Here is a 27557-nt window from a genome sequence, read left to right as displayed (position 1 = left end):
ATTATAATTACTACTGGTGACCACAGGGGGCAGTATTATAATTACTACTCGTGACCACAGGGGGCAGTATTATAGATACAACTAGTGACCACAGGGGGCAGTATTATAATTACTACTGGTGACCACAGGGGGCAGTATTATAGATACTATTAGTGACCACAGGGGGCAGTATTATAATTACTACTGGTGACCACAGGGGGCAGTATTATAGATACTACTAGTGACCACAGGGGGCAGTATTATAATTACTACTAGTGACCACAGGGGGCATTATTATAGATACTACTAGTGACCACAGGGGGCAGTATTATAGTTACTACTGGTGACCACAGGGGGCAGTATTATAATTACTACTAGTGACCACAGGGGGCAGTATTATAGATACTATTAGTGACCACAGGGGGCAGTATTATAGATACTATTAGTGACCACAGGGGGCAGTATTATAGATACTATTAGTGACCACAGGGGGCAGTATTATAGATACTATTAGTGACCACAGAGGGCAGTATTATAGATACTACTAGTGACCACAGGGGGCAGTATTATAGATACTATTAGTGACCACAGGGGGCAGTATTATAATTACTACTGGTGACCACAGGGGGCAGTATTATAGATACTATTAGTGACCACAGGGGGCAGTATTATAGATACTATTAGTGACCACAGGGGGCAGTATTATAGTTACTACTGGTGACCACAGGGGGCAGTATTATAATTACTACTGGTGACCACAGGGGGCAGTATTATAGATACTATTAGTGACCACAGGGGGCAGTATTATAGATACTATTAGTGACCACAGGGGGCAGTATCATAGATACTACTAGTGACCACAGGGGGCAGTATTATAGATACTACTAGTGACCACAGGGGGCAGTATTATAGATACTATTAGTGACCACAGGGGGCAGTATTATAATTACTACTGGTGACCAGAGGGGGCAGTATTATAGATACTACTGGTGACCACAGGGGGCAGTATTATAGATACTACCAGTGACCACAGGGGGCAGTATTATAGATACTATTAGTGACCACAGGGGGCAGTATTTTAGATACTACTAGTGACCACAGGGGGCAGTATTATAGATACTACTAGTGACCACAGGGGGCAGTATTATAGATACTATTAGTGACCACAGGGGGCAGTATTATAATTACTACTGGTGACCACAGGGGGCAGTATTATAGATACTACTAGTGACCACAGGGGGCAGTATTATAATTACTACTGGTGACCACAGGGGGCAGTATTATAGATACTATTAGTGACCACAGGGGGCAGTATTATAGATACTATTAGAGACCACAGGGGGCAGTATTATAATTACTACTGGTGGCCACAGGTGGCAGTATTATAGATACTATTAGTGACCACAGGGGGCAGTATTATAGATACTATTAAAGACCACAGGGGGCAGTATTATAATTACTACTGGTGGCCACAGGGGGCAGTATTATAGATACTATTAGTGACCACAGGGGGCAGTATTATAGATACTATTAAAGACCACAGGGGGCAGTATTATAGATACTATTAGTGACCACAGGGGGCAGTATTATAGATACTACTAGTGACCACAGGGGGCAGTATTATAATTACTACTGGTGACCACAGGGGGCAGTATTATAATTACTATTGGTGACCACAGGGGGCAGTATTATAATTACTACTGGTGACCACAGGGGGCAGTATTATAGATTCTACTAGTGACCACAGGGGGCAGTATTATAGATACTATTATTGACCACAGGGGGCAGTATTATAATTACTACTGATGACCACAGGGGGCAGTATTATAGATACTACTAGTGACCACAGGGGGCAGTATTACAGATACTACTAGTGACCACAGGGGGCAGTATTATAATTACTACTGGTGACCACAGGGCGCAGTATTATAGATACTATTAGTGACCACAGGGGGCAGTATTATAGATACTATTAGTGACCACAGGGGGCAGTATTACAGATACTATTAGTGACCACAGGGGGCAGTATTATAGTTACCATTGGTGACCACAGAGGGCAGTTTTATAGTTACCATTGGTGACCACAGGGGGCAGTATTATAGTTACCATTGGTGACCACAGGGGGCAGTATTATAGTTACCATTGGTGACCACAGGGGGCAGTATTATAGTTACCATTGGTGACCACAGGGGGCAGTATTATAGTTACCATTGGTGATCACGGGGGGCAGTATTATAGTTACCATTTGTGACCATGGGGGGCAGTATTATAGTTACCATTGGTGACCACAGGGGGCAGTATTATAGCTACCATTGGTGATCTCAGGGGGCAATATTATAGCTACCATTGGTGACCACGGGGGCAGTATTATAGTTACCATTGGTGACCACAGGGGGCAGTATTATAGTTACCATTGGTGACCACGGGGGGCAGAATTATAGTTACCATTGGTGACCACGGGGGGCAGTATTATAGTTACCATTGGTGACCACAGGGGGCAGTATTATAGTTACCATTGGTGACCACAGGGGGCAGTATTATAGTTACCATTGGTGACCACAGGGGGCAGTATTATAGTTACCATTGGTGACCACGGGGGCAGTATTATAGTTACCATTGGTGACCACGGGGGCAGAATTATAGTTACCATTGGTGACCACAGGGGGCAGTATTATAGTTACCATTGGTGACCACGGGGGGCAGAATTATAGTTACCATTGGTGACCACAGGGGGCAGTATTATAGTTACCATTGGTGACCACGGGGGGCAGAATTATAGTTACCATTGGTGACCACGGGGGCAGTATTATAGTTACCATTGGTGACCACAGGGGCAGTATTATCATTACCATTGGTGACCACGGGGGGCAGAATTATAGTTACCATTGGTGACCACGGGGGCAGTATTATAGTTACCATTGGTGACCACAGGGGGCAGTATTATCATTACCATTGGTGACCACAGGGGCAGTATTATCGTTACCATTGGTGACCACAGGGGGCAGTATTGTATGAGATTTCCATTATTATGTAGTGATAAGAAGGGATTATCGTCATCTCCTACAGAAATAACTCTTGTGTTTTCTCTCTGCAGCTAAGCTGAACCCCTGCCTGTGTTTCGACGATTCGATGTGTATCTATGTGAAGCCCGCGCCTTATGAGTGCCACAGCGATAGTCAGTGCCAAGGGACCGACCGCTGCTGCTTTAGTAAATGCCGCTATCAGTGCACCTCGACAGTGACAGGTGAGGACATGGCGGCTGTGCTCTCACTTCTCGGTCAGTCCTTTGGACTGATAACATATGCTGGTGATGGGACAATAACTCTCAGCTTTATGGAGATGCAAAAGGAAAAAAAGGAGGCGAAAGAAGGAAGAAAATAGAAAATGTAAAAAATGAGCCAACGGGAGTGAAATGCTGATCCTCCTATGGTGCTGAGAGTACCTGAAGAGAGCTGGGTGGGACTGCGGGGTCCGCTCTGCTCCCCTATAAGTAGGCAGAGACATCTATCCTGGGGGGTGTCATGGCGTGTCGCACTACATTAGGTCTCATCACACCATTGTTTCCCCTTCCGAAATGTAACATGACTTCTTCAGATGAGCAAATCTATTCATAGGACTCTGATCGACAGGCCGCCAACCTGCGGGGCCGACCTGCTCCCTGTCTGCATGTCTTCTGATTAGTAGGTTCACAATGGCGTCATGTGTTCTTTACACATCAATGAAGACGTCGCACCTACAAATCAAAGAGACAACATGGCTCCCCGCAGACAGATTCCCAGAGCTTCACCTCTGCAGACTGCTGACTTTGTCACACAACCAGGGCTCTGCAGATCGATTTCCCGATTTCTTGTGGTTTCTAATTATTGTGCTGCTCATCTTAAAGCGGTGATCAGAAAAAATACAAATACAGCAGTAAATGTGATTAAAAAAACTTTTCTCAGGTTTTCCATACAATCTAGAGATATATAAGCAGCCATTACATGACCAGTACAGTGGTCATGAGTGTAGCTACTTCTGTCATTGCTCCCAAATGGCAGTATGAGGAGAGAGGAAAGCATCTACATGCTCATGGTGGGCAGATCATATACCTGTAGATAGGGAAGAAAGCGCAGAGACTGTAGAAGGTGGAAGAGAATGATATAGGTTGTAGAGAGGAGACCACCCATGATAGATTCTGCAGAGTGGAATACAAGGCATGTGCTCCTCACCATCACTGCATTCTAGGAGCTCGGTCTGACCGGAGGCTGCTCTGTCTCTTGTAGTGAAGCCCGGACAGTGTCCAGCACCAAAGAAGAAAATCATTGCGACGGCGTGTGCACAGGACAGCGACTGCACCGGGGATAAGAAATGCTGCGAACAGAAAGGACTGAAATGTGTGAAGCCAGAAAAAGGTAATGCCAGATGCACGAGTGACCGGATGTTACCAGGAATGACGGTTTGTCACCATGGGGCTGCTGTTTGTAGCTTTGTCGCATGGGGCAGAATATGTCCTCGGGGAGATCGTTAGGCCAACCACCTCAACGCCCCACTGTAAAGTACCGCGATCTGCAGCCACCCTCCAGTAGCCACTCCGTGCGCCCTTCCATGTCTTTCTGCCATTGTCCTAGTGGATCTTTTTCTTATTTTGCTCTTTGCTCTCCCGTCTTGGGTCGGGTTTCCTCTGCATCTCTACTCATCTTCATGGCCACACAGCACAACCACTTAGCAAGACCCCAAGGGTAGCAGTTAAATTTGGGGTCTTTATGTAGTTCACCTTAAAACGACAATCATAGAACATATTCAGCTCCACTTTCCATCCTTGAGGGTTGGGACACCACGATGAGGCGCAGTCTTCATGGGTTCAACGTGCACAAAGTGATGGTGCTGTCTAATGTTACAGAGCTATGAACAGAACTTAACACCTAAGAAAATGTGATCAGCCGCTCACCGAGGTCCTCGATAACTCTACGGAAGCCACAACTCCACTCCACTAACAGGCGTCCACTTAGAGTACACGTCTTACACATATTAAGTGGATATTCCTACATAACTCACACTCGGCCCTCAAGGGCCACTAACCCCCTTCTGTCACCAACAATTTCATTTTATTTTATTTATTTATTTTTTTTATCTAAGTACCGTAGGTGACAGCTCAATTATTTTTTTTATTGGATGAGTAACTTCAACTTAACCCAGCAGGAAGTGCGGCGGCGTCTAAAAATCACTAAAATTGACAAATCTCCGGGCCCGGATGGGATCCACCCCCGAGTACTGCAGGAATTAAGTACAGTTATTGATAGACCATTATTTTTAATCTTTAAAGACTCCATAATAACAGGGTCTGTGCCACAGGACTGGCGTATAGCAAATGTGGTGCCAATATTCAAAAAAGGGGACAAAAACTGAACTCGGAAATTATCGGCCAGTAAGCTTAACCTCTACTGTGGGTAAAATCCTGGAGGGCATTCTAAGGGATGATATACTGGAGTATCTGAAGAGGAATAACCTCATGACCCAGTATCAGCACGGGTTTACTAGGGACCGTTCATGTCAGACGAATCTGATCAGTCTCTATGAAGAGGTAAGTTCCGGATTGAACCAAGGGAACCCAGTGGATGTAGTGTATATGGACTTTTCAAAAGCTTTTGATACGGTGCCACACAAAAGGTTGATTCATAAAATGAGAATAATGGGGATAGGGGAAAATATGTGCAAGTGGGTTGAGAGCTGGCTCAGGGATAGGAAACAAAGGGTGGTTATTAATGGAGCACACTCGGACTGGGTAGCGGTTAGCAGTGGGGTACCACAGGGGTCAGTATTGGGCCCTCTTCTTTTTAACATATTTATTAATGACCTTGTAGGGGGCATTCAGAGCAGAATTTCAATATTTGCAGATGACACTAAACTCTGCAGGGTAATCAATACAGAGGAGGACAATTTTATATTACAGAATGATTTATGTAAACTAGAAGCTTGGGCTGATAAATGGCAAATGAGCTTTAATGGGGATAAATGTAAGGTCATGCACTTGGGTAGAAGTAATAAGATGCATAATTATGTGCTTAATTCTAAAACTCTGGGCAAAACCGTCAATGAAAAAGACCTGGGTGTATGGGTGGATGACAAACTCATATTCAGTGGCCAGTGTCAGGCAGCTGCTACAAAGGCAAATAAAATAATGGGATGCATTAAAAGAGGCATAGATGCTCATGAGGAGAACATAATTTTACCTCTATACAAGTCACTAGTTCGACCACACTTAGAATACTGTGCACAGTTCTGGTCTCCGGTGTATAAGAAAGACATAGCTGAACTGGAGCGGGTGCAGAGAAGAGCGACCAAGGTTATTAGAGGACTGGGGGGTCTGCAATACCAAGATAGGTTATTACACTTGGGGCTATTTAGTTTGGAAAAACGAAGGCTAAGGGGTGATCTTATTTTAATGTATAAATATATGAGGGGACAGTACAAAGACCTTTCTGATGATCTTTTTAATCATAGACCTGAAACAGGGACAAGGGGGCATCCTCTGCGGTTGGAGGAAAAAAGGTTTAAGCATAATAACAGACGCGGATTCTTTACTGTAAGAGCAGTGAGACTATGGAACTCTCTGCCGTATGATGTTGTAATGAGTGATTCATTACTTAAATTTAAGAGGGGACTGGATACCTTTCTGGAAAAGTATAATGTTACAGGGTATATACACTAGATTCCTTGATAGGGCGTTGATCCAGGGAACTAGTCTGATTGCCGTATGTGGAGTCGGGAAGGAATTTTTTTCCCCAATGTGGAGCTTACTCTTTGCCATATGGGGTTTTTTTGCCTTCCTCTGGATCAACATGTTAGGGCAAGTTAGGTTAGGCTATGGGTTGAACTAGATGGACATATAGTCTTCCTTCAACCTTAATAACTATGTAACATTTCTCATACTGTCACATAATATGCTAAAAAATAGTAGTAACATAGTAACATAGTAACATAGTTAGTAAGGCCGAAAAAAGACATTTGTCCATCCAGTTCAGCCTATATTCCATCATAATAAATACCCAGATCTACGTCCTTCTACAGAACCTAATAATTGTAGTGACAAGTGCATTTCATTTGTGTGCAGTAGAAATGTCCTGTTACCATTATTTTCCAGTTCAGTGGGGGGGGGGAAGGTTGGGGGGATATGCAACTAGAGATGAGTGGGTCAGCCATCCTAATGAATTACCAAAGAAGTTATAATCTGGGGGCTCTCCAGACCCCCCCGGGATAATAAACAGAGCATGTAAGAAAAGAAAAAATTATTTATACTCACCTCAACGCTCACATCTCCGGCCCCTCCATTACTCCCTGTCATCCATCCGGTACTCGTCACATCTCCGGCCCCTCCACTACTCTGCATCACCAGTCCAGTCCGCGTCACATCTCCAGCCCCTCCACTAATCCCCATCACCAATCCGGTCCTCGTCACATCTCTGGCTCCTCCACTACTCCCTGTCACCCATCTGGTCCTCCTCATATCTCCGGCCCCTTCACTACTCCTTCTCACCCTTCCGGTCCTCGTCACATCTCCAGCCCCTCCACTACTCCCCATCACCAGTCCAGTCTGCGTCACATCTCCGGCCCCTCCACTACTCCCCATCACCTCTCCGATCCTCGTTATATCTGTGGCCCCTCCAATAATCCCCATCACCAATCCAGTCCTCGTCACATCTCTGGCTCCTCCACTACTCCCCGTCACCCATTCAGTCCTCGTCACTTCTCCAGCCCCTCCACTACTCCCCATCACCCATCCGGTCCTCATCACATCTCCGGCCCCTTCACTACTCCTTGTCACCCTTCCGGTTCTCATCACATCTCCGGCCCCTCCACTTCTTCCCATCTCCCGTCTGGTCCTCCTCACATCTCCGGTCCCTTCACTACTCCTTCTCACCCTTCTGGCCCTCGTCACATCTCCGACCCCTTCACTACTCCCTGTCACCCTTCCAGTCCTCCTCACATCTTCGGTCCCTTCACTACTCCCTGTCATCCGTCCGGTCCTCCTCACATCTCCGACCCCTCCACTACTCCTTGTCACCCTTCCAGTCCTCATTACATCTCTGGCCCCTTCACTACTCCCTGTCACCCGTCCGGTCCTCATCACATCTCCGACCTCTTCACTACACCCTGTCGTCCGTCCGGTCCTTGTCAGATCTCCGACCTCTTCACTACTCCCTGTCGCCCGTCCGGTCCTCATCACATCTCCGACCTCTTCACTACTCCCTGTCACCCGTCCGGTCCTCGTCACATCTCCGACCCCTCCACTACTCCTTGTCACCCTTCCAGTCCTCATTACATCTCTGGCCCCTTCACTACTCCCTGTCACCCGTCCGGTCCTCATCACATCTCCGACCTCTTCACTACTCCCTGTCGCCCGTCCGGTCCTTGTCACATCTCCGACCTCTTCACTACTCCCTGTCGCCCGTCCGGTCCTTGTCACATCTCCGACCTCTTCACTACTCCCTGTCACCCGTCCGGTCCTCGTCACATCTCCGACCCCTCCACTACTCCTTGTCACCCTTCCAGTCCTCATTACATCTCTGGCCCCTTCACTACTCCTTGTCACCCTTCCGATCCTTGTCACATCTCCGGCCCCTCCACTACTCCTTGTCACCCTTCTGGTCCTCATCACATCTCCGACCCCTTCACTACTCCCTGTCACCCTTCCGGTCCTCATCACTTCTCCGACCTCTTCACTACTCCCTGTCACCCTTCCAGTCCTCGTTACATCTCCGACCCCTCCACTACTCCTTGTCACCCTTCCAGTCCTCGTTACATCTCCGACCCCTTCATTACTCCTTGTCACCCTTCCAGTCCTCGTTACATCTCCGACCCCTCCACTACTCCTTGTCACCCTTCCAGTCCTCGTTACATCTCTGGCCCCTTCATTACTCCTTGTCACCAATCCGGTCCTCATCATATCTCCAGCCCCTCCACTAGTCCCCATCACCCATCCAGTCCTCGTCACATCTCCGACCCCTCCACTAGTCCCTGTCACCCGTCCAGGCCTGGTCACATCTCCAGCCCCTCCACTAGTCCCCATCACCCATCCAGTCCTCGTCACATCTCTGACCCCTCCACTACTCCCTGTCATCCGTCCAGGCCTGGTCACATCTCCAGCCCCTTCATTACTCCTTGTCACCCTTCCGGTCCTTGTCACATCTCCCGTCCCTCCACTACTCCCCAACACCCGTCCAGAGGGTTCTGCACATATGCGTGACGCTGTGACTTCATGATGCCGTTACCTTCTGAGGTTGCACAGAATCCTCATGGTCTATCAAACCTGGAAGCCACGACCTAGCGTAGGAGGCTCGAAGATTTCAGCAGGAGCAACAACATTTTTCTGATACATTTGCAGGGCGATACTTTCATTACTTTTACTGCACAACTTTGTTTTCTCTTTATGGCATTTACATGACGGGTTAGCTTCACTTTGTATTTTGACAGATCAGAATGAAATAGGTGAAATATACTGTTTGTTTTTAATGTGCAGTCGGGAGAGGTATCTACATTGTTTTTTTTTTTTTTTAATAGTTTCCTTTTATATTTAAGTCTTTTATGGGACTGTAATCTGTGATTGTCTGACTGCTTGTTGTACGCACTGTAATAACACAGCATTGCGGTATATAGAGACAATAATGTTCTGCTTCAGCCGAATCACTGACAACAACCCAATGTCAATCTGCAATCACATCACGGTAGCAATAGCGGCATTTAAAGGGACTGTCAGCACAGAATGACTGTTCAAACCAAGTACAGGCGCCCCAGTGTATCATGGCGGTCACACATTTAAGTACACCTTCCCACTTGCTTCCTTTCCAACCAATTTCAGCCCTTTCAGGAAGTCAGAGCTGTTAATAAAGAGGAGGGTGAAGTTTGAAGGAAAACAAGAGGGTGGGAAGGTGCCACCATCAGTGATTTGCCACAGCACTTAAATGGTTAAACAGCAGCAATCTGACCTTGTCGACTTGACCCTACCAAGTGCATAGGATTAACAAGGTCAGGAAGCGGTTGACCCTGTATGGCTCCATGGTGTATACATCTGTCTTGAAGGTTTGCTATTTGGTGCTCCATGATGGATATGTGTCATGTTGACCACCTCCATACACCACAATCAGAAGCTGGGGTCGGCTGGTGCACACAGATGGTTCCTACGGAAGGGATTTGTGTGCTTGGCCATCTATGGAATTTAACCCCTTATATGTCCATTTAAAGGTTTAGATAGAGAGATGTGGCTCCTTCTTTCAACCCATCTCCCCATCTGTCATGGGTGAAGTGGTTCCCAACATGATACCAATGAAAACGTCAACTCATTCCACAAAAGGCCCGTCCTTGTACATCATGGAGCCAGGGGTGACACATCTTGTACTTTTTATATCTGCAGAACACCCGGGCGTGTGCCCCACCGGTCTGCAGGACTTGTCCTGTTCCTACCTCAACAAGACCCTGTGCAGCCGAGACTCTGACTGCCTGCCGGAGCAGAAGTGCTGTCTGTCCCATGGCAACATCCTGCAGTGCACGGCGGTGAAGAACGGTAAATATGACCTTCTCCAGCTTCACACTTACGTTAATGGTAGGGAAATTATATAATGTGACATGAATGTGCCTGATTATGTTGTGGGGTCTCTCCAGACCTCGGAGCATAATAAAAAGAGTGGTTAAAAAAAGGAAATACCCTTGTGTCAGTCACCTTTCCTACCATTGTAGGTTCACCCTGGTCTTCCGTTGACTCCTCATACTCTAGTAACATAGTAACATAGTTAGTAAGGCCGAAAAAAGACATTTGTCCATCCAGTTCAGCCTATATTCCATCATAATAAATACCCAGATCTACGTCCTTCTACAGAATCTAATAATTGTATGATACAATATTGTTCTGCTCCAGGAAGACATCCAGGCCTCTCTTGAACCCCTCGACTGAGTTCGCCATCACCACCTCCTCAGGCAAGCAATTCCAGATTCTCACTGCCCTAACAGTAAAGAATCCTCTTCTATGTTGGTGGAAAAACCTTCTCTCCTCCAGACGCAAAGAATGCCCCCTTGTGCCCGTCACCTTCCTTGGTATAAACAGATCCTCAGCGAGATATTTGTATTGTCCCCTTATATACTTATACATGGTTATTAGATCGCCCCTCAGTCGTCTTTTTTCTAGACTAAATAATCCTAATTTCGCTAATCTATCTGGGTATTGTAGTTCTCCCATCCCCTTTATTAATTTTGTTGCCCTCCTTTGTACTCTCTCTAGTTCCATTATATCCTTCCTGAGCACCGGTGCCCAAAACTGGACACAGTACTCCATGTGCGGTCTAACTAGGGATTTGTACAGAGGCAGTATAATGCTCTCATCATGTGTATCCAGACCTCTTTTAATGCACCCCATGATCCTGTTTGCCTTGGCAGCTGCTGCCTGGCACTGGCTGCTCCAGGTAAGTTTATCATTAACTAGGATCCCCAAGTCCTTCTCCCTGTCAGATTTACCCAGTGGTTTCCCGTTCAGTGTGTAATGGTGATATTGATTCCCTCTTCCCATGTGTATAACCTTACATTTATCATTGTTAAACCTCATCTGCCACCTTTCAGCCCAAGTTTCCAAGATTACTCTGAATCCTTCCAGTATTCATAGCAAACAATGTCCTCTTCCATGTTTTCCTTCACTTTGTGCTGAGTGAGGGACAGTCAAGATATTATGACATAAGTCTTCTGAAGCCTGCTGAGTCTGGCTGGTGAAGAGTGGACTAAGGTGTGGAAGAAGACATGGCCTGTCAGGAGGAACAGAAGAGACCAGTGTAAGGCCGGTTTCACACGTCAGTGGCTCCTGTACGTGAGGTGACAATTTCCTCACGTACCGGAGACACTGACTCACGAAGACACATTAAAATCAATGTGTCTCTGCACATGTCAGCGTGTTTTCACGTACCGTGTGTCCGTTTGGAAAACACGGAGACATGTCAGTGTTCGTTGGAGCGCACGTATTACACGGACCCATTAAAGTCAATGTTGTTCGTGTGCAGTCCGTGTGCCGTGCAGGAGACAGCGCTACAGTAAGCGCTGTCCCCCCAGCGTGGTGCTGAAGCCGCTATTCATTTCTTCTCTCCAGCATCTTTCGCTGGAGAGAAGATATGAAAAATCTTTTTTTTTTTGGGGGGGGGGGGGGCGGGGGGGTTGTTTAAAATAAAGATCCCTGTCCCCAACCCCCTCCCACCCCCTGTGCCCCCCCCCCCTTGCTGTTAATAAAATACTTACCTGGCTCCCTCGCTGGCTGGCGCTGCTTCCTGTTCTGGCTGCACCTTCTACTGTATGAGCGGTCACGTATGGGAGGTGGAGCCCCATATTCATCACTGTAATAGGCGGCACCACGTGACCGCTCATACAGGAGAAGCTGCGGCGAGGACAGGAAGCAGCGCCAGCGAGGGAGCCGGGTAAGTATTTTATTAACAGGGGGGGGGGGGGCGCACAGGGGGTGGGAGGGGGTTGGGGACAGGGATCTTTATTTTAAACGCCCCCCCAAAAGAAAGATTTTTCATATCTTCTCTCCAGCGAACGATGCTGGAGAGAAGAAATGAATGGCGGCTTCAGCACCATATGCAGGAGACAGCGCTTAACTGTAGCGCTGTCTCCTGCACGGTGCGTGTGGTACCCAGTCGGCACACGGGCGGCACACGGATGCCGCACATGTGCCACACTGATGTACCATGGGAGCACACGGACACACTGATAATTTCGGTACCAATTTTTCCGGTACCGGAATTATCAGGACGTGTGAGACTGGCCTAAGAGGGAGATAGTGAAAGATTAGAAGGGGATATGTGGTGGCGGTACTGGTGAGCGGTGAAGCGAGAATACTGCTATCTTCACTCCTGTTGTCTGCCCTGTACAATCTGGAAGAGGTGGCTGTTCTGCTGAAGAAAATCACAAATGTGGACATTTCCAAAATTTGAGGTGAATTTGATTAATCTCGATTTACTACTCTAAAATTATAATTTATAGATTACATGAAACGACCAGGGGCAAAACCCGGTCCGGTCCACGTTATCACTATATATTTTACATACTTGTATTCTTTTGTCTGATTAAATGGAAATTTTACGCACAAATGTCTTGTAGGGTTCATGATGGCCTATAAAATACCAAAACCCTCTGTGCTACGCAAAAATAAATGGGAGTCTGATTCCTGTCACCCATAGATGAGCAGATCAGGAAAAAATCAAATTCACGCGTCTGTGCAGATATTCCTGGAAAAATCGATTCCCAGTCACGTTATTGTCCACAAATTTAATGTCCCTTATTGTGATCTGGAGTCTCTCCTTATGCCCACCTCACCACTCATTTCTCTGGATCTTCTGCTCCTTACTGTCACCCTTCCGATCCTTGTCACATCTCCAGATTGCTGTCAGGTATGCTGAATTCTCCAGGTCTCTCATGCTCAGCTGGAGCTTCTCGGTTGGATGGGCCCAGTAGGTTTCTCCGCATGTGCCTAGAAAAGTCACAGCACATGTCGTGGCATAGTAATGCCATGACATCTTGACGCTGTGATCTTCCACACCTGCACAGAACCCTTCCAGCCTATCATACTCGGAGGTTCTAGTCTAGTGGGAGAGGCAATGGGGTTTCACCATGACAGATGGCAATCTGAAGATGTGACGAGGATCGGATGGGTGGCTACGAGGAGCAGAGGAGTTGGATAGGTGAGAGGTGAGTTTAGTTTTTTTTTCTTTTTAATACTTTAATAGTCTTTTTTGGTTCAGAAAATGGAGGCCAGAGGGATCGCAGCACAGCAAATTAGAAAAATGATGCATGTTGGCGAATACGGACATTTGTCAAATTCCACTCGTATTGAATTTGACGTGAATGCATTTGTTAGTCTCTACTGTGCCCTTATCTTGGGACATTTCACTTTTGGTTTATGGATCTGTGGATACCCCCTCTGGACACCAGTGACCACCCCATGTGTTCTAATGTCCAGGAAATAACATCCACAATGCATTGTCACCCATCACTGCTGAAGTCCCATCACCAGGACAAACATATAGGGGAAGCAGTTCCAGGGTGCACTATGGGCCATTCTGTAGGTTTGGTCTTCTGTGAGGCCTGGTAGATATGGAGAAAAGCTAAAAGGAGCAGGAAATTGATGGAAGTGTTGCTAGCCCCATTCCTTCTGCTTTTGACTGGGAGAAGCGCTGGCCAGACGTTAGTTTGTAGTGATCAGCTGAAGGAGAACATCCTTCATTCTTCGACATACAGTAACGTTACCTGAGAATGAGACTACGAAATATCAAATGTCACTTACGGTAATTTTATACTATTACAGAAAAACCTGGATCCTGCCCCATTACGCGCGCTCGGTGCTTGCTCCCTTTTGTAAAACCTCTATGTAACTCTGACAGAGACTGCCTTGGACAGCAGAAGTGCTGCACCCCATTGTGCCTTCGGCAATGCACGGACCCCGTTCCCAGTAAGTGGAAATTAGTTATTATGTGTGTAAATATGCAAAAAGTCTGTAACAATGTTCTGATTTGTGAATCTCAAGAGATGTGTAAGAGGTGACTTGTTCCATCTAGGCAGCTCCTTTATCACCGTAGAATCATAGAATCGTAGAGTTGGAAGGGACCTCCAGGGTCATCTTGTCCAACCCCCTGCTCAGTGCAGGAGTCACTAAACCATCTCAGACAGATGTCTGTCCGGCCTCTGTGTGAAGACTTCCATTGAAGGAGAACTCACCACCTCTCGTGGTCTCCTGTTCCAGTCATTGATCACCCTCACTGTCAAAAAGTTTTTACTAATATCTAATCTGTATCTCCTCCCATTCAGTTTCCTCCCATTGCTTCTAGTCTTTCCTTGTGCAAATGAGAATAAAGATGATCCCTCTACACTGTGACGGCCCTTCAGATATTTGTAGACAGCTATTAACCCCTTCCCGACCTTTGACGCCACGTAGGCGTCATGAAAGTCGGTGCCATTCCGACCCATGACGCCTATGCGGCGTCATGGAAAGATCGCGTCCCTGCAGATCGGGTGAAAGGGTTAACTCCCATTTCACCCGATCTGCAGGGACAGGGGGAGTGGTAGTTTAGCCCAGGGGGGGTGGCTTCACCCCCTCGTGGCTACGATCGCTCTGATTGGCTGTTGAAAGTGAAACTGCCAATCAGAGCGATTTGTAATATTTCACCCATTATAACGGGTGAAATATTACAATCCAGCCATGGCCGATGCTGAAATATCATCGGCCATGGCTGGAAATACTAGTGTGCCCCCACCCCACCCCACCGATCGCCCCCACAGCCCCCCGATCTGGCCGGTACACTGCTCCGGCTCCCCTCCGTCCAGTGCTCCGCTCCCCCCCGTGCTCGTGTCCGCTCCCCCCGTGCTCCAATCACCCCCCCGTGTTCCAATCACCCCCCCTGCACTCCGATCCACCCCCCCCGTGCTCCGTTCCACCCCCCCGTGCTCCATTCCAGCCCCCCCGTGCTCCGTTCCACGCCCCCCGCGCTCCGTTCCACCCCTCCCGCGCTCCGATTCCCCCCCCCCGTGCTCCGATCCCCCCCGCGTGGTCCCCCCCCACCCTATCATACTTACCGATCCAGCCGTGGTCCCGTCCGTCTTCTCCCGGGCGCCGCCATCTTCCAAAATGGCGGGCGCATGCGCAGTGCGCCCGCCGAATCTGCCGGCCGGCAGATTCGTTCCAAAGTGCATTTTGATCACTGAGATATAATCTATCTCAGTGATCAAAATTAAAAAAATAATAAATGACCCCCCCCCTTTGTCACCCCCATAGGTAGGGACAATAAAAAAATAAAGAAATTTTTTTTTTCCACTAATGTTAGAATAGGGTTAGGGTTAGGGGTAGGGTTAGGGGTAGGGTTAGGGTTAGGGTTAGGGCTAGGGGTAGGGGTAGGGTTAGGGTTAGGGGTAGGGGTAGGGTTAGGGTTAGGGGTAGGGTTAGGGTTAGGGGTAGGGTTAGGGCTAGGGTTAGGGTTAGGAATGTGCACACGTATTCTGGTCCTCTGCGGATTTTTCCGCTGCGGATTTGATAAATCCGCAGTGCTAAACCGCTGCGGATTTATGGCGGATTTACCGCATTTTTTTCTGCGCATTTCACTGCGGTTTTACAATTGCGATTTTCTATTGGAGCAGTTGTAAAACCGCTGCGGAATCCGCACAAAGAAGTGACATGCTGCGGAATGTAAACCGCTGCGTTTCCGTGCAGTTTTTCCGCAGCATGTGTACAGCGATTTTTGTTTCCCATAGGTTTACATTGAACTGTACACTCATGGGAAACTGCTGCGGATCCGCAGCGTGTGCACATACCTTTAGAATTAGGCCATGTGCACACGGTGCGGATTTGGCTGCGGATTCGCAGCAGTATTCCATCAGGTTTACAGTACCATGTAAACATATGAAAAACCAAATCCGCTGTGCCCATGGTGCGGAAAATACCGCGCGGGAACGCTGCGTTGTATTTTCCGCAGCATGTCAATTCTTTGTGCGGATTCCGCAGTGTTTTACACCTGTTCCTCAATAGGAATCCGCAGGTGAAATCCGCACAAAAAACACTGGAAATCCGTGGTAAATCCGCAGGTAAAACACAGTGCCTTTTACCCGCCGATTTTTCAAAAATGGTGCGGAAATATCTCACACGAATCCGCAACGTGGGCACATAGCCTTAGGGTTAGGGTTGGAATTAGGGTTGTGGTTAGGGTTAGGGGTGTGTTGGGGTTAGTGTTGTGGTTAGGGGTGTGTTGGAGTTAGGGTTGTGATTAGGATTATGGCTACAGTTGGGATTAGGGTTAGGGGTGTGTTGGGGTTAGTGTTGTGATTAGGGTTATGGCTACAGTTGGGATTAGGGTTAGGGGTGTGTTGGGGTTAGTGTTGGAGTTAGAATTGAGGGGTTACCACTGTTTAGGCACATCAGGGGTCTCCAAACGCAACATGGCGCCACCATTGATTCCAGCCAATCTCGTATTCAAAAAGTCAAATGGTGCTCCCTCACTTCCGAGCCCTGACGTGTGCCCAAACAGTGGTTTACCCCCACATATGGGGTACCAGCATACTCAGGACAAACTGCGCAACAATTACTGGGGTCCAATTTCTCCTGTTACCCTTGTGAATCTAAAAAAATGCTTGCTAAAACATAATTTTTGAGGAAAGAAAAATGATTTTTTATTTTCACGGCTCTGCGTTGTAAACGTCTGTGAAGCACTTGGGGGTTCAAAGTGCTCACCACATATCTAGATAAGTTCCTTGGGGGGTCTAGTTTCTAAAATGGGGTCACTTGTGGGGGGTCTCTACTGTTTAGGCACACCAGGGGCTCTGCAAACGCAACGTGACACCCGCAGACCATTCCATCAAAGTCTGCATTTCAAAAGTCACTACTTCCCTTCTGAGCCCCGACGTGTGCCCAAACAGTGGTTTACCCCCACATATGGGGTATCAGCGTACTCAGGAGAAACTGGACAACAACTTTTGGGGTCCAATTTCTCCTGTAACCCTTGGGAAAATAAAAAATTCTGGGCTAAATAATTATTTTTGAGGAAAGAAAACGTATTTATTATTTTCACGGCTCTGCATTATAAACTTCTATGAAGCACTTGGGGGTTCAAAGTGCTCACCACACATCTAGATAAGTTCCTTTCAGGGTCTAGTTTCCAAAATGGGGTCACTTGTGGGGGGTTTCTACTGTTTAGGCACATCAGGGGCTCTGCAAACGCAACGTGACGCCCGCAGAGCATTCCATCAAAGTCTGCATTTCAAAACGTCACTACTTCAATTCCGAGCCCCGGCATGTGCCCAAACAGTAGTTTACCCCCACATATGGGGTATCACCGTACTCAGGAGAAACTGGACAACAACTTTTGGGGTCAAATTTCTCCTGTTACCCTTGGGAAAATTAAAAAATTCTGGGCTAAATAATTATTTTTGAGGAAAGAAAACGTATTTATTATTTTCACGGCTCTGCATTATAAACTTCTATGAAGCACTTGGGGGTTCAAAGTGCTCACCACACATCTAGATAAGTTCCTTTGGGGGTCTAGTTTCCAAAATGGGGTCACTTGTGGGGGGTTTCTACTGTTAAGCCACATCAGGGGCTCTGCAAACGCAACGTGACGCCCACAGAGCATTCCATCAAAGTCTGCATTTCAAAACGTCACTACTTCACTTCCGAGCCCCGGCATGTGCCCAAACAGTGATTTACCCCCACATATGGGGTATCAGCGTACTCAGGAGAAACTGGACAACAACTTTTGGGGTCAAATTTCTCCTGTTACCCTTGGGAAAATAAAAAATTGCAGGCTAAAAGATCATTTTTGAGAAAATAATTTTTTTTTTTATTTTCATGGCTCTGCGTTATAAACTTCTGTGAAGCACTTGGGGGTTCAAAGTCCTCACCACACATCTAGATTAGTTCCTTTGGGGGTCTAGTTTCCAAAATGGTGTCATTTCTGGGGGATCTCCAATGTTTAAGCACACAGGGGCTTTCCAAACGTGACATGGTGTCCGCTAATGATTGGAGCTAATTTTCCATTTAAAAAGCCAAATGGCGTGCCATCCCTTCCGAGCCCTGCCGTGCGCCCAAACAGTGGTTTACCCCCACATATGGGGTATCAGCGTACTCAGGACAAACTGGACAACAATATTTGGGGTCCAATTTCTCCCATTATCCTTGGCAAAATAGGAAATTCCAGGCTAAAAAATCATTTTTGAGGAAAGAAAAATTATTTTTTATTTTCATGGCTCTGCGTTATAAACTTCTGTGAAGCACCTGGGGGTTTAAAGTGCTCAATATGCATCTAGATAAGTTCCTTGGGGGGTCTAGTTTCCAAAATGGGGTCACTTGTGGGGGAGCTCCAATGTTTAGGCACACAGGGGGCTCTCCAAACGCGACATGGTGTCCGCTAACAATTGGAGCTAATTTTCCATTCAAAAAGTCAAATGGCGCGCCTTCCCTTCCGAGCCCTGCCGTGTGCCCAAACAGTGGTTTACCCCCACATATGAGGTATCGGCGTACTCGGGAGAAATTGCCCAACAAATTTTATGATCCATTTTATCCTACTGCCCATGTGAAAATGAAAAAATTGAGGCGAAAATAATTTTTTTGTGAAAAAAAAGTACTTTTTCATTTTTACAGATCAATTTGTGAAGCACCTGAGGGTTTAAAGTGCTCACTAGGCAACTAAATAAGTTCCTTGGGGGGTCTAGTTTCCAAAATGGGGTCACTTGTGGGGGAGCGCCAATGTTTAGGCACACAGGAGCTATCCAAACGCGACATGGTGTCCGCTAACGATGGAAATAATTTTTCATTCAAAAAGTCAAATGGCGCTCCTTCCCTTCCGAGCCTTACCATGTGCCCAAACAGTGGTTTACCCCCACATGTGAGGTATTGGTGTACTCAGGAGAAATTGCCCAACACATTTTAGGATCCATTTTATCCTGTTGCCCATGTGAAAATGAAAAAATTGAGGCTAAAAGAATTTTTTTGTGAAAAAAAAGTACTTTTTCATTTTTACGGATCAATTTGTGAAGCACCTGGGGGTTCAAAGTGCTCACTATGCATCTAGATAAGTTCCTTGGGGCGTCTAGTTTCCAAAATGGGGTCATTTGTGGGGGAGCTCCAATTTTTAGGCACACGGGGGCTCTCCAAACGTGACATGGTGTCCGCTAAAGAGTGGAGCCAATTTTTGATTCAAAAAGTCAAATGGCGCTCCTTCCCTTCCAAGCCCTGCCGTGCGCCCAAACAGTGGTTTACCCCCACATATGAGGTATCAGCGTACTCAGGACAAATTGGACAACAACTTTCGTGGTTCAGTTTCTCCTTTTCCAAATGGCAAAAAAGAAAAAGTAGGCGCGCACTTACCCTGTTGCGGTGAATATCACGGATCCGTTTGTTTATATGTCCTAATAAAGTGATATTCACCGCAACAGGGTAAGTGCGCGCCTACTTTTTCTTTTTTGCCATTTGGATTCTGCACACATTTTTCCTGGCAGCAGCACCCCGTTGATTCAGGTGTAAAGGATTCATACAGCCAGTATCACTTTCTGTGGTGCTAGACCGATATTATAATACGGTCACTGAGTTGGACCTTTGAGCAGTGCGGATGTGTGTTTTCTCTACTATTGGACTCAGTTTCTCCTTTTACCATTGGGAAAATAAAAAAATTGTTGCTAAAAGATAATTTTTGTGACTAAAAAGTTAAATGTTCATTTTTTCCTTCCATGTTGCTTCTGCTGCTGTGAAGCACCTGAAGGGTTAATAAACTTCTTGAATGTGGTTTTGAGTACCTTGAGGGGTGCAGTTTTTAGAATGGTGCCATATAGACCCCTCAAACTGACTTCAAATGTGAGGTGGTCCCTAAAAAAAATGGTTTTGTAAATTTCGTTGTAAAAATGACAAATCGCTGGTCAAATTTTAACCCTTATAACTTCCTAACAAAAAAAAATTTTGTTTCCAAAATTGTGCTGATGTAAAGTAAACATGTGGGAAATGTTATTTATTAACTATTTTGTGTCACATATCTCTCTGGTTTAACAGAATAAAAATTCAAAATGTGAAAATTGCGAAATTTTCAAAATTTTCGCCAAATTTCCGTGTTTATCACAAATAAATGCAGAATTTATTGACCTAAATTTACCACTAACATGAAGCCCAATATGTCACGAAAAAACAATCTCAGAACCGCTAGGATCCGTTGAAGCGTTCCTGAGTTATTACCTCATAAAGGGACACTGGTCAGAATTGCAAAAAACGGCAAGGTCTTTAAGGTCAAAATAGGCTGGGTCTTGAAGGGGTTAAGTCTCCTCTCAGTCTTCTTTTTTCAAGCTAAACATTCCCAGATCCTTTAACCATTCCTCGTAGGACATACATTGCTGTCTGCTCACCATCCTGGTCGCTCTTCTCTGAAATTGCTCCAGTTTTTCAATGTCTTTTTTAAAATGTGGAGCCCAGAACTGGACACAGTATTCCAGATGAGGCCTGACCAAGGAGGAGGGGGATAATAACTTCATGTGATCTAGACTCTATGCTTCTCTTAATACATCCCAGAACTGTGTTTGCTTTTTTGGCTGCTGCATCACATTGCTGACTCCTGTGCAGTCTGTGATCTATTAGTATACCCAAATCTTTTTCACACGTGCTGTTGCTTAGTTCTATTCCTCCCATTCTGTAGATGTAATTTTCCTTTTCTCTACCAGAGAACTTTAGGAAGGCAAAGTTTGAACAGCTTAGAGATGCCCTTAATCTGGTAGACTGGGACAATATCCTCAGAAATGAGAATACAGATAATAAATGGGAAATGTTTAAGAACATCCTAAATAGGCAGTGTAAGCGGTTTATACCTTGTGGGAATAAAAGGACTAGAAATAGGAAAAACCCAATGTGGCTAAACAAAGAAGTAAGACAGGCAATTAACAGTAAAAAGAAAGCATTTGCACTACTAAAGCAGGATGGCACCATTGAAGCTCTAAAAAACTATAGGGAGAAAAATACTTTATCTAAAAAACTAATTAAAGCTGCCAAAAAGGAAACAGAGAAGCACATTGCTAAGGAGAGTAAAACTAATCCCAAACTGTTCTTCAACTATATCAATAGTAAAAGAATAAAAACTGAAAATGTAGGCCCCTTAAAAAATAGTGAGGAAAGAATGGTTGTAGATGACGAGGAAAAAGCTAACATATTAAACACCTTCTTCTCCACGGTATTCACGGTGGAAAATGAAATGCTAGGTGAAATCCCAAGAAACAATGAAAACCCTATATTAAGGGTCACCAATCTAACCCAAGAAGAGGTGCGAAACCGGCTAAATAAGATTAAAATAGATAAATCTCCGGGTCCGGATGGCATACACCCACGAGTACTAAGAGAACTAAGTAATGTAATAGATAAACCATTATTTCTTATTTTTAGGGACTCTATAGCGACAGGGTCTGTTCCGCAGGACTGGCGCATAGCAAATGTGGTGCCAATATTCAAAAAGGGCTCTAAAAGTGAACCTGGAAATTATAGGCCAGTAAGTCTAACCTCTATTGTTGGTAAAATATTTGAAGGGTTTCTGAGGGATGTTATTCTGGATTATCTCAATGAGAATAACTGTTTAACTCCATATCAGCATGGGTTTATGAGAAATCGCTCCTGTCAAACCAATCTAATCAGTTTTTATGAAGAGGTAAGCTATAGACTGGACCACGGTGAGTCATTGGACGTGGTATATCTCGATTTTTCCAAAGCGTTTGATACCGTGCCGCACAAGAGGTTGGTACACAACGTGAGAATGCTTGGTCTGGGGGAAAATGTGTGTAAATGGGTTAGTAACTGGCTTAGTGATAGAAAGCAGAGGGTGGTTATAAATGGTATAGTCTCTAACTGGGTCGCTGTGACCAGTGGGGTACCGCAGGGGTCAGTATTGGGACCTGTTCTCTTCAACATATTCATTAATGATCTGGTAGAAGGTTTACACAGTAAAATATCGATATTTGCAGATGATACAAAACTATGTAAAGCAGTCAATACAAGAGAAGATAGTATTCTGCTACAGATGGATCTGGATAAGTTGGAAACTTGGGCTGAAAGGTGGCAGATGAGGTTTAACAATGATAAATGTAAGGTTATACACATGGGAAGAGGGAATCAATATCACCATTACACACTGAACGGGAAACCACTGGGTAAATCTGACAGGGAGAAGGACTTGGGGATCCTAGTTAATGATAAACTTACCTGGAGCAGCCAGTGCCAGGCAGCAGCTGCCAAGGCAAACAGGATCATGGGGTGCATTAAAAGAGGTCTGGATACACATGATGAGAGCATTATACTGCCTCTGTACAAATCCCTAGTTAGACCGCACATGGAGTACTGTGTCCAGTTTTGGGCACCGGTGCTCAGGAAGGATATAATGGAACTAGAGAGAGTACAAAGGAGGGCAACAAAATTAATAAAGGGGATGGGAGAACTACAATACCCAGATTAACGAAATTAGGATTATTTAGTCTAGAAAAAAGACGACTGAGGGGCGATCTAATAACCATGTATAAGTATATAAGGGGACAATACAAATATCTCGCTGAGGATCTGTTTATACCAAGGAAGGTGACGGGCACAAGGGGGCATTCTTTGCGTCTGGAGGATAGAAGGTTTTTCCACCAACATAGAAGAGGATTCTTTACTGTTAGGGCAGTGAGAATCTGGAATTGCTTGCCTGAGGAGGTGGTGATGGCGAACTCAGTCGAGGGGTTCAAGAGAGGCCTGGATGTCTTCCTGGAGCAGAACAATATTGTATCATACAATTATTAGGTTCTGTAGAAGGACGTAGATCTGGGTACTTATTATGATGGAATATAGGCTGAACTGGATGGACAAATGTCTTTTTTCGGCCTTACTAACTATGTTACTATGTTACTATGTTGCAGATGTAGAATTTTGCATTTCTCCCTGGTAAATACCATTCTATTAGTCGCTGCCCATTGTTCAATCCTATCTAGATCCTCCTGAATCCTTTCTTTGTATTGTCTAGTGCTAGCTATCCCTCTTAGCTTTGTGTCATCAGAACATTTAATCAGTTTACTCTGAATTCCTACATGTACATCATTGATAAAGACGTTGAACAACACAGCACCAGCAACAACAACACCTTCCCACAGGATATGTGATAACTTATAGATTAATGGAGTCTGACCTCTGGGACCTCCACCGATCCCCAGAAAGGGGTGGTATTATTATCACCACCATTAGAGTGGCACATCAGTGGTCATGCTTATCCCCCACTCCATTCATTACCTATGGGGCTACCAGAGAAATTACAGTGGAGAATGAATGGAGCAGTAGACGAGCGTGCGCACTCATGCTCCATTGTGATGGGGATAAAAGCGCCCTATTACCAGAGGTCTCACAGTTATTATCTATCCTGTGAGTAGGAGATAATTTTTCCAATTTTTAGTGTCTCTCAACCGCCTGAAATCTACTGCTGGCAGGGGCTGGTGCTCATCTCGGCGGACATCTCTGGGGTAATCTGCCACGCTTGTGTAGTAAACTCTGAAGATGTCGTCCTGCACGTTTCCAAAATTCACAAAACTTGCGAAATGTTTGCCATATTTTAAACAGTTTTTCCATCAGATTTCTGGAAAACTGCATGATGAATAGGGGAGGAAGAGTCCACATTCTGTACATGGACTTGACTTCTGCTCTCACCTTTCTTCCTTTCATTGCAGATGTCCCGGAGAAGCAATGCCCAGTGGTGGCCACCCTTATCAAATGTCAACCACCTTACCCTCCCGCTGAATGTGATGATGAGGACAAAAAATGCCCGTCCGGACAGAAGTGCTGCGATGTCGGCTGCAGAATGGCTTGTACGGACGTGTAAAGTCCTCGTCCCCTGGAGAACTGGGAATAGACGATGTGTAAATGCATTTTCCTCACAAATAAAGATCAAAACGTCCCTGCAGAGCCGGGTGACATGCAATAAATCTGTATTATGTGACCCTGTGCACTGTCATAAGTGACCCTGAGAAGATCATGCAGGGGAGGTCTAGGTACAAAAAAAATCACATTCATTAGAGGATTTTTTTTTTCCTTTTTTACTTAGGACGAATTTTGCAAAATAGTGTAATTTTTCTGGTTTATAAATGGCCTAGTATGGATATATGGATATATACCGTGCCTTGTGAAAGTATTCGGCCCCCTGGAACTTTCCAACCTTTTCCCACATATCATGCTTCAAACATAAAGATACCAAATGTAAATTTTTGGTGAAGAATCATTAAGTGGAACACAATTGTGAAGTTGAACAACATTTGGTTATTTTAAATTTTTGTCGAAATTCAAAAACTGAAACGTGGGGCGTGCAATATTATTCGTCCCCTGTAACTTAATACTTTGTTGCGCCTCCTCTTGCTGCGATTACAAGTCTCTTGGGGTCTGTCTCTATCAGTTTTGTACATGGAGAGACTGAAATTCTCGCCCGTTCTTCCTTGGCAAACAGCTCGAGCTCAGTGAGGTTTGATGGAGATCGTTTGTAAACAGCAGTTTTCAGCTCTTTCCACAGATTCTCGGTTGGATTGAGGTCTGGACTGTGACTTGGCCATTCTAACACCTGGATACGTTTATTTGTGAACCATTCCATTGTAGATTTTGCTTTGTGTTTGGGATCATTGTCTTGTTGGAAGACAAATCTCCGTCCCAGTCTCAGGTCTTTTGCAGACTCCAACAGGTTTTCTTCAAGAATGGTCCTGGATTTGGCTCCATCCATCTTCCCATCAATTTTATTCATCTTCCCTGTCCCTGCTGAAGCAGGCCCAAACCTTGATGCTGCCACCACCATGTTTGACAGTGGGGATGGTGTGTTCAGGGTGATGAGCTGTGTTGCCTTTACACCAAACATATCATTTGTCACTGTTGCCAAAATGTTCGATTTTGGTTTCATCTGACCAGAGCACCTTCTTCCACGTTTGGTGTGACTCCCCGGTGGCTTGTTGCAAACTATAAACAACACTTTTTATGGATATCTTTGAGAAATGGCTTTCTTCTTGCCACTCTTCCTTAAAGGCCAGATTTGTGCAGTGTACGACTGATTGTTGTCCTATGGACAGACTGTCCCACCTCAGCTGTAGATCTCTGCAGGTCATCCAGAGTGATCATGGGCCTCTTGGCTGCATCTCTGATCAGTCTTCTCCTTGTTTGAGATGAAAGTTTAGAGGGACGGCCCGGTCTTGGTAGATTTGCTGTGGCATGATGCTCCTTCCATTTCAATATGATCGCTTGCACAGTGCTCCTTGGGATATTTAAAAATTTGGAAATCATTTTGTATCCAAATCCGGCTTTAAACTTCTCCACAACAGTATCCCGGACCTGCCTGTTGTGTTCCTTGGTCTTCATGATGCTCCCTGTGCTTCACACAGAACCCTGAGACTATCACAGAGCAGGTGCATTTATACGGAGACTTGATTACACACAGGTGGATTATAGTTATCATCATTGGGCATTTAGGACAACATTGGATCATTCAGAGATCCACAATGAACTTCTGGAGGGAGTTTGCTGCACTGAAAGGAAAGGGACTGAATAATATTGCACGCCCCACTTTTCAGTTTTTGATTTTCTACAAAAATATAAATTTTGTTCAACTTCACAATTGTGTTCCACTTGTTGCTGATTCTTCACCAAAAATTTACATTTGGTATCTTTATGTTTGACGCATGATATGTGGGAAAAGGCTGAAAAGTTCCAGGGAGCCGAATACTTTCACAAGGCACTGCACATATACATCTATATATCCATAAGAGGCCATTCACTGTCTCAGGTGGGCATTAGGTAGCATTTACACTGGCACATGCCACTCTCCCAGTTTAGAAACATGTCTAGCTGTCTCTGAAGTCCTGGCAGAGAGCCTAGCACCAAGAGGTGTCTCCAGCTCTCCTACCAGACACAGATGGCGGTCTCTCACCTGCCTATTAATCCAGTACAGTACTCCGCAACTCCTAGCAGAATCCTCACACTGCTCTGTTCCTCGACACACTGAACACCCAAAGAGACAATTTTCTGGTCCTAGTGAAAAGCTATGCAGGTGCCTCTAATCAAATCCTGCAGAGCTGGAATTTAACCCTGTCCTACCTGGCTGTGCAACATATCGTCCCCCCTCTGCCCAAAGTCAGGAGCTTCTGACAACCACCTCTGCAGCCAAGCATCTTTCCACCGAGCTCACAAGGTCATCTGCATTCTGGGACTCATTTGGCAACCCAATTTTTGTATGGTTTTAGGAAGTAAATGTACAAATCTGTCCACTGCCCCTCTTTCCACCATTTGAGTTGTAGAAATGGAGACATTTCGGGACCACGTGTAAAAGGGTCAATCATCTGGGATTGGGGCATCGTGTCCTTGTGGTAGGTGCACCCATTGCAACATGAACGGGACTGAGGTAAAGCCTACACATGACAAAAAGGATATAATGGAACTAGAGAGAGTACAAAGGAGGGCAACAAAATTAATAAAGGGGATGGGAGAACTACAATACCCAGATAGATTAGCGAAATTAGGATTACCGTATATACTCGAGTATAAGCCGACCCGAGTATAAGCCGACCCCCCTAATTTTGCCACAAAAAACTGGGAAAACTTATTGACTCGAGTATAAGCCTAGGGTGGAAATGCAGCATTTACCGGTGAATTTCAAAAATAAAAATAGATCATTATTTCCCCATAGCTGTGCCATATAGTGCTCTGCACCGTTCATATTTCCCCATAGCTGTGCCTTATATGGTGCTCTGCACCGTTCATTATGCCCCCTAGCTGTGCCATATACGGTGCTCTGCACCGTTCATTGTGCCCCATAGATGTGCCATATACGGTGCTCTGCACCGTTCACTGTGCCCCATAGCTGTGCCATATACGGTGCTCTGCACCGTTCACTGTGCCCCATAGCTGTGCTGTGCCATATACGGTGCTCTGCACCGTTCACTGTGCCCCATACATAGCTGTGCTGTGCCATATACGGTGCTCTGCACCGTTCACTGTGCCCTATAGCTGTGCTGTGCCATATACGGTGCTCTGCACCGTTCACTGTGCCCCATAGCTGTGCCATATACGGTGCTCTGCACCG

General features: G+C 45.7%; 1 protein-coding gene across 1 annotated transcript in view; it reads left to right on the top strand.

Annotated features, from left to right (window-relative positions):
- LOC138638873 (uncharacterized) overlaps positions 1 to 24429 on the top strand; it is a 39872-nt gene extending 15443 nt beyond the window's left edge. Inside the window, exons 3-7 of the mRNA XM_069728577.1 lie at positions 3074 to 3223; positions 4242 to 4370; positions 10367 to 10516; positions 14291 to 14434; positions 24175 to 24429. Coding sequence (XP_069584678.1) covers positions 3074 to 3223; positions 4242 to 4370; positions 10367 to 10516; positions 14291 to 14434; positions 24175 to 24326 — 725 coding nt within the window. The 3' untranslated portion in view covers positions 24327 to 24429. The remainder of the gene's footprint in view (positions 1 to 3073; positions 3224 to 4241; positions 4371 to 10366; positions 10517 to 14290; positions 14435 to 24174) is intronic.
- The last annotated feature ends 3128 nt before the right edge of the window (positions 24430 to 27557 follow it).

This window comes from Ranitomeya imitator, chromosome 5 (genome assembly GCF_032444005.1).
Source record: "Ranitomeya imitator isolate aRanImi1 chromosome 5, aRanImi1.pri, whole genome shotgun sequence".
In the NCBI taxonomy this organism is placed as follows: domain Eukaryota; kingdom Metazoa; phylum Chordata; class Amphibia; order Anura; family Dendrobatidae; genus Ranitomeya; species Ranitomeya imitator.
This window is presented reverse-complemented; position numbering and strand designations above follow the sequence as displayed.